Source organism: Anarrhichthys ocellatus, unplaced genomic scaffold (assembly GCF_004355925.1).
Source record: "Anarrhichthys ocellatus isolate YVR2014 unplaced genomic scaffold, GSC_Weel_1.0 scaffold10, whole genome shotgun sequence".
Lineage (NCBI taxonomy): Eukaryota > Metazoa > Chordata > Actinopteri > Perciformes > Anarhichadidae > Anarrhichthys > Anarrhichthys ocellatus.
This window is the reverse complement of record NW_022280040.1, coordinates 79,011-85,264: the sequence shown is the minus strand read 5'-3', so window position 1 is coordinate 85,264 and position 6,254 is coordinate 79,011. Positions and strand designations below refer to the sequence as shown.

Below are 6,254 nucleotides of genomic sequence, written 5' to 3'. Positions count from 1 at the left end.
TGTGTGTGTGTGTGTGTGTGTGTGTGTGTGTGTGTGTGTGTGTGTGTACACCTCCATCTATGCATACGCCCGCAGCAACAGGTTAGCTGCGTCAATGCCTCCGCCTACCGAGGACAATACTGACAGGAGTCATGCACATACTCAGACACACTGTGAGGACGATAGAGTTGTCCTGTAACACCTCGTCTTTTACGACAGACGCAGAGCTGGACTGGAAACGCATAATCGGGTTAACCAGAGACTGTTTTCCCCCCATCGACCCTATATCTGTCTCGAGGCGGCTGTGTGTTTTGCCAAAGAGCTTGACAACCAATACAATCCAAACATGAGGGAAAAGGAAGCACTTTAAAACACTGTAACTCAATGAGCAGAATTATTTGTATATCTTGGGCCGTTCTTGAACATCACTGCAAGTTCAAGCGAAACTTGTAGCGGCAGTGAAATATCCGATACTGTAAACAGACGAAAACAAACACGGAGGTTTGTAGTTTGTTAATGTAACTTTTCTCACCATTGCAGGAAGGTTTTTCGACTGCCAAGTTTATGTCTCAGAAAAGATCCTTTAGTCCGCTGCAGCATATTTTGAATTCCTCGCTTAACTTCTGGCTAATATTGTTTACGGTATGTTGGAAGTTGAGGTGAAGTGACGGGTGGTCCTCTGTTCTGTTCCGTTCTGGTTTCTGAGGCTTTGCAGGAAGTGTTTCGAGACGGTTTAGTGAAAATGTTCCAAAGCTCACCCTCTGCATCAAACAACTGACTCTTTGATCGAAGCCAACTAATTTGATTTGATCATGCTGGGGCTTTGGGACACGTTTCGCTGCAAAGGAAGTGGCTTACCTGTGGCTAAGGCGCTGAGAAATGCAGCCAGTCATCATAAGACAAGGAAAACAGCCGCTTAATAAGGGCATTTCATTTCAGAATAAGCCCAGGGCTGTCTGGACCCGGCTAATCTCCCGAAAATACACTTCTTAAAGCTTTCTGGCTTGTTTTGCCTTTAAAGTGCGGGAGGTAGGCTAGTAGAAAGCTTGGCTGTTGACTTAGGTAAGAGGTAAAGTGACAGCTCAGCTATAGCCATGCAATGGGGTGTGCAGAGACAGAGGAGGAGAAGAAGAAGAAAAGGAGAGCAGTCATGATGACAGACGAGTGCACGAAAGCATAAAATAATCGCATAATATTTGAGCTACAGGAGGCAGGTATGATTTAACTCTCCAGACACGGGAACAGCCTTAAAATGGGCTGCAATAAATAATGTGTCCTGGGCAGATTGGATAGCTGTCCAATATCAAAACAGTATTTGAGATGGATTAAAATCTGATTGTCAGTCTTTGGGGAGAGTGTCTGTCGTCCCCTGTGATGATAATTACAGTGACCCTGAAATTACACTGAAATTCGCCGCCAATCTCTTTGTCACATACAAAGTGTTTCTGATCCCTGATTTGTCCAACCACTGAATGATCTGTACGAGCAAGATAAAGGCCTGTGAGGCTGTTTAGAGGAGTAAACATTGGGTCTTGCTCAAAGTCAATCCAGCCAATTTATAGTCGTTGTTAATTTTACATAGAGTATATACTGTGAAATTGCAAAGTCTTTCAGTCGGTACCAAAAAGCTTCAGGTGCATTAAAACCATCTTCTGGATTAGAGTAGCAGACCATGATTTTAGCATTTAGCCGGGGGGAAACCGAGGCAAATGCAATCAGATCTGTGATCTGGTCAACGGAGACACATTTATGCGTTTGTTAAAACTCATCTCAATGTAAATAGAGCCTTTGAACAGCAAACAGGAGGGCGGGGTCAAACGTACCTGTTGACAACGAAAGGGAATTTAAAACTGTCGGAAAAGTAGAACAAGAATGACTTCAAAACCATGAATGGAGGGCAAACAAGCAACGGGAGCTTTGACTGCGCTCCGGGCCAAGCCAAGCTCGGAGAAGCCTCCGCACCTGTCTATCTGGTTGGCACAGAGGAGCAATGGCAAGGCAAACTCATCACAGTTAAATTCAGATGACACAGGAACAACATTTGGAGTTCCTGTTCTGCGACCAGTGAAACCGAAGCCATTTCTGTGCATCCTTGACTCACCACAACCGCGAGGTAACGGCTCAACCACAAAAACTGAACCCGATTGGAATAGCTCATTTTCCCCTGCAGGCTATTATAGCCCTCACGGTGGCTGCAGACATTTGCTCAGCAACGTGTCTCATTAATTGAGTGAGCGTTGACCTCTTGTATTTGTTTTCCACTGAGATGCTCCTTAACAATATTGGTCAGTGTCTCCCCATTCACTCCACAATATATTACCTTGTGAGGGATGTATAGAAGGTCTGTGACCAGAGACCAGCATGCAAGAAGGGTAGGTCATCCTCACTAAAGATGTCTCAACTTGAGTTCTTCTACAAGATTAACATGAAAAAGACACATTTGTATACAGAATACTGCACAGACTTCTCTGGATTTCCTGCACATATACTAAATTACATGTATGTGTCTCTTTAAAGATGATCTGTTTCCTCTTATAAATGTAATGGTGAAATCACTTCATGTTTAAATTCAGTGTGTGCCACGAGAGAGACCCTGGGCCTTGCTGTCCCGTGGAGTTTTCTTGTAAACAAACAAAGGTTGTGTTTACATTCAGTGTTAATCACCAAAATGCCCTGTGTGCATTTTCTTCTTCATAAAACATTTGCAAAGCTGATTTTCAAGTATTACTGTATCTGGAACTGCATCCTGTGTCGTTTACGTCCATGTTTATAGCTTGCCGTCTTCTTGGCTGCCTTTGCAGCAGCATTACAGCATACCCATCACCTGTAGATCAGTGGAACTGTAAGAAGCCACTGACAGGAATGTGTATTGCATATGGCACGGAGGTAAACAAAACAGGAACTCGTTGGTAGGAAAACAGCTCCATCGCACTACTAGAGCTCTGAAACCCCACGGGCAACCTTCGACAGTGGCCGCTGCCACTACCCGAGGACCCTGCCGTGCATTAGGACATGTCAGGAGCTGCAGTGCGTCACACAGCATGAGTCATTCAGCACAGAGTGTCACTTCACTGGACCTCAGTGGAAAGCAGGAACGTCCGCAAGGCAAACAGTGATGCACGTGCTTTTTCTAGGAATGAAGATGAAAAGGGAGCTGGAAAATATGCTTCTCGACCCACAATTTGAAGTTTTCCACCACTTGCTCAACTCTTTTCTCAAAGGGTCATTCTGAACAAGTGATGAAATCTAAGGAGAATGAATGACTGAACAAGAGGTCTACATAAATCACGCAGAGGGTGGGGTGGGGGAGGCATATGGTTCGCAGAGAGCACTTGAGACTGGATGTAACGCAGGGGCTCTTAAATCTATCCGAAGCCCAAGAGAATCCCCTCAGAAAATTGAGCTCTCTATCTGCGCTACTGCCGCAGCTGGCTGTGAAAGACATCAGTTCACGCCGGAGCTTAAATCACTGTCAGCGTTTTTATTTGCCATGGGTCAGTTTAAAGCCTGAGATTCTTACATCTACACCCAGGGATGATTTGCTGATGTATGGAAGGTGACTCCAGTTTTAAATCAGATCAGCAGTGTAAACGGAGCCGCTACATTCTTCTTTGCTTTGATTTGGTTTCACAAACACGGATTACGCCGGTGAAGGTGCCTCTCGGTGGGTAAATCTGCTTGAGGCTCGGCCTGTTAATCCTTGCGCCACATTTTTCATCGCTCCGGACAGATTGTTTGTCTTCTTTTCATTTATCTTGATTCTAATTTGTAGTTTCACTTTGGCCACACATGACATCCAGATTTTTAGGCTGGTTTAGAAACAAGAAGGACCACCCAGGAGTGTTTCAGGCCTCTTTCTACTACAGCTTTCTAAAAATCGCTCCAATCGAGCTGGAGACACATTAAAAACTAATCGGATGGCGATGACACTCGGTAGTCGTGCAAGGCCTTATTTGCAAAGCAGATGGAAAGCCTTGGCCTGTCCAACATTAATTACAATCACATTCGGGGAGGAAGCCGTCCGTCCTCCAGGGCGGTTAGGACTCTGTGTACGGCTGGAAGAGATGGCAACCTAATCCCCCGTTCACCGCAGAAATCTGAGGGAATCGTCAAAAGATGCACAGGATGCGATTAATCAAAGTCAAGAGCCAGATGTGCAACAACACAGTATAAACCCAATCTGAAACACAGGAACACCACAACCACAGACACAAACACCACGCCGCCCCACCGTCACACTCCCACACAGAAGCCAACAGAGTGGCTTCGATATTCGAGACCAAAGTGATGGCCTCCTGAATATCTGGTTTTCATCACTGCATGTTGCAACACCAATACTCAGGGGATCAATAAGTAGAGAAACATTTGTTTTTTTTCTAACTCCAAAACTATTTATCTTCTTCTTCATGTGCAGTACTGAGTCACTGTTAAATGGTTTATAAAGGTGAGGTATAAAGTATTCCAAGGACTTCCTGTTTCAGTAAAACTCAGGGAAAACATGAGCAGTCATTCTTCAACAGAGATACTTTCTCACTGCTCTCATGGCCGCATCATGACAATGCCCCGGAGTTCCCAAGAAGAATGACAATCAATCTGGAAGTAAGCCTCCTTGTCCACCAGCGCCTCTGTTTATCTTCAGGCGCTTTGTTTAGAGTCTCCCAGTAAACACTGGAGCTGCTAATGGAAGGAAAGCCTTTGGGCTTTTATGTCCCAAGCTCGTTATGATTAAAGTGTCCCTCTTCATCGTCACTGGAGATAATTAAAGACAAATCTGCTGGAGTAACACAAACAACGCCACGCGATTTACGCACAGAAACCGCAACTCGCCGCGCTGGAGGTCAACAGCGGGAATAGCCCTTTATACACACATACCAGCGGTGATGGTTGATGACTTGCTGAGGATACAAGGTCTATTTTCCCCCGCAAAGACGTAAATCATGGAGTAGATTGCGCAGCAGGACTGACCACCGAATGTCGGTCCTATAAATGAGCCGCGGAGGGCCAATCTACCCGGAGAGAGGTAGTGTCTTCAAAGTCCAACGTGAAAAAGAAAAAATACATTATTCTAAGGTGAACATGATCCATGCGTAATTTCAAAAATCATATCCCCATATATTTACAATATTTTGTCGTGTAAGTTTTTTCCTAGCGACCCTCCACTTCAACCTTACTTAAGCCAAACACCTGTTCACCCTTATTTCATTTCGCAAAATGAGATTTTCCATTTGATTTATCGTAATAATAACGTGAGAACAAAAAAAAAAAACATTTCACAGGAGCGCAATTACGCACTCCTGTAATTTCAGCTAACTTACCTAAATTAACGAAGCTCATCACCATATCTGCGTCGTTTAGCAAGGCAGTTTCTTGATATGTGGCAAGAGGCGGACTCTGGGTCGTCCGCATGGACTCATACCGGTCCAGGATGCCTTCGACTTGGCTTTTCTCCTCGCTAGATATGGTGTTGTATAAGTCCAACATGAAAAGTGGAGCGGAGTTGTATTTCCCGTGTGACAGATGCGGTCTCGGTCTGTGCGGCAGCCCGAGGATGGACAGGATCTCCTTCTGCATCTCCCTCTTCTCGTGCGTCCGCAGCCGCCGGTGGATGAAACCCGGGTGCACTTCGTTGTTTCCATCCAGTGAATAATTACTCCCCGCGACCAGGAACATGCAGTAATAGGCGCTCCACCACAATCCGACCAAGGCAAGCCAGCAGCTGTTCATGGTGTTTCCCCGCTGTGCTCTCCGGAGTCCCAAGTGTGTCTGTCTTGGAGCTTTTTAAGTCGCCTATCCAAATGTAAAATAGGCGTAATGGTAACCAAACGTCGGAGCGCGCAGTTATCTGTCACAGCCGCGTATCAAAAGCGAGAAAAGACTCGCGAATCAAGCCATTTGAAATACTTCCTAAAGAGAAATGTGCAAAATAGTGTCGGTCCTGCTTTCATTTCTGAATCCCGTAGCGCGCTGTGCTGCTTCAGGGTAGAGTGCACCATGAGAAACTTTATTGTGAGCGCTCCGGTAAGTCAGTCAAAACACACCGTTTGATACGACGTTCACAAATAATAGAATAAGTCCACTGACCGAAGCCATTTTACTTAAGCGGATGTGTTTGCGCTCCAAAAAAAAATAACAAGACGTTCCAACGTTGCGCACAGACAAAAGCCGCCCTTTAATATTGGAAGTGGTCTCGGCGACGCTCACTTACTCCTGTGAGCTGAGTACGAGAGTCTAACAGGAATCAGCAGGTTGCAGTCCATAATATGCGCGCCCGTGTA

General features: G+C 45.4%; 1 protein-coding gene across 1 annotated transcript in view; it reads right to left on the bottom strand.

The window, feature by feature from the left end:
• The window catches only part of bmp6 (bone morphogenetic protein 6), a 39,685-nt gene extending 33,492 nt beyond the window's left edge, over positions 1-6,193 (bottom strand). The window contains exon 1 of the mRNA XM_031850176.1: positions 5,295-6,193. Within this exon, the coding sequence (XP_031706036.1) occupies positions 5,295-5,703 (409 nt within the window). The 5' untranslated portion in view covers positions 5,704-6,193. The remainder of the gene's footprint in view (positions 1-5,294) is intronic.
• Positions 6,194-6,254: the final 61 nt, after the last annotated feature.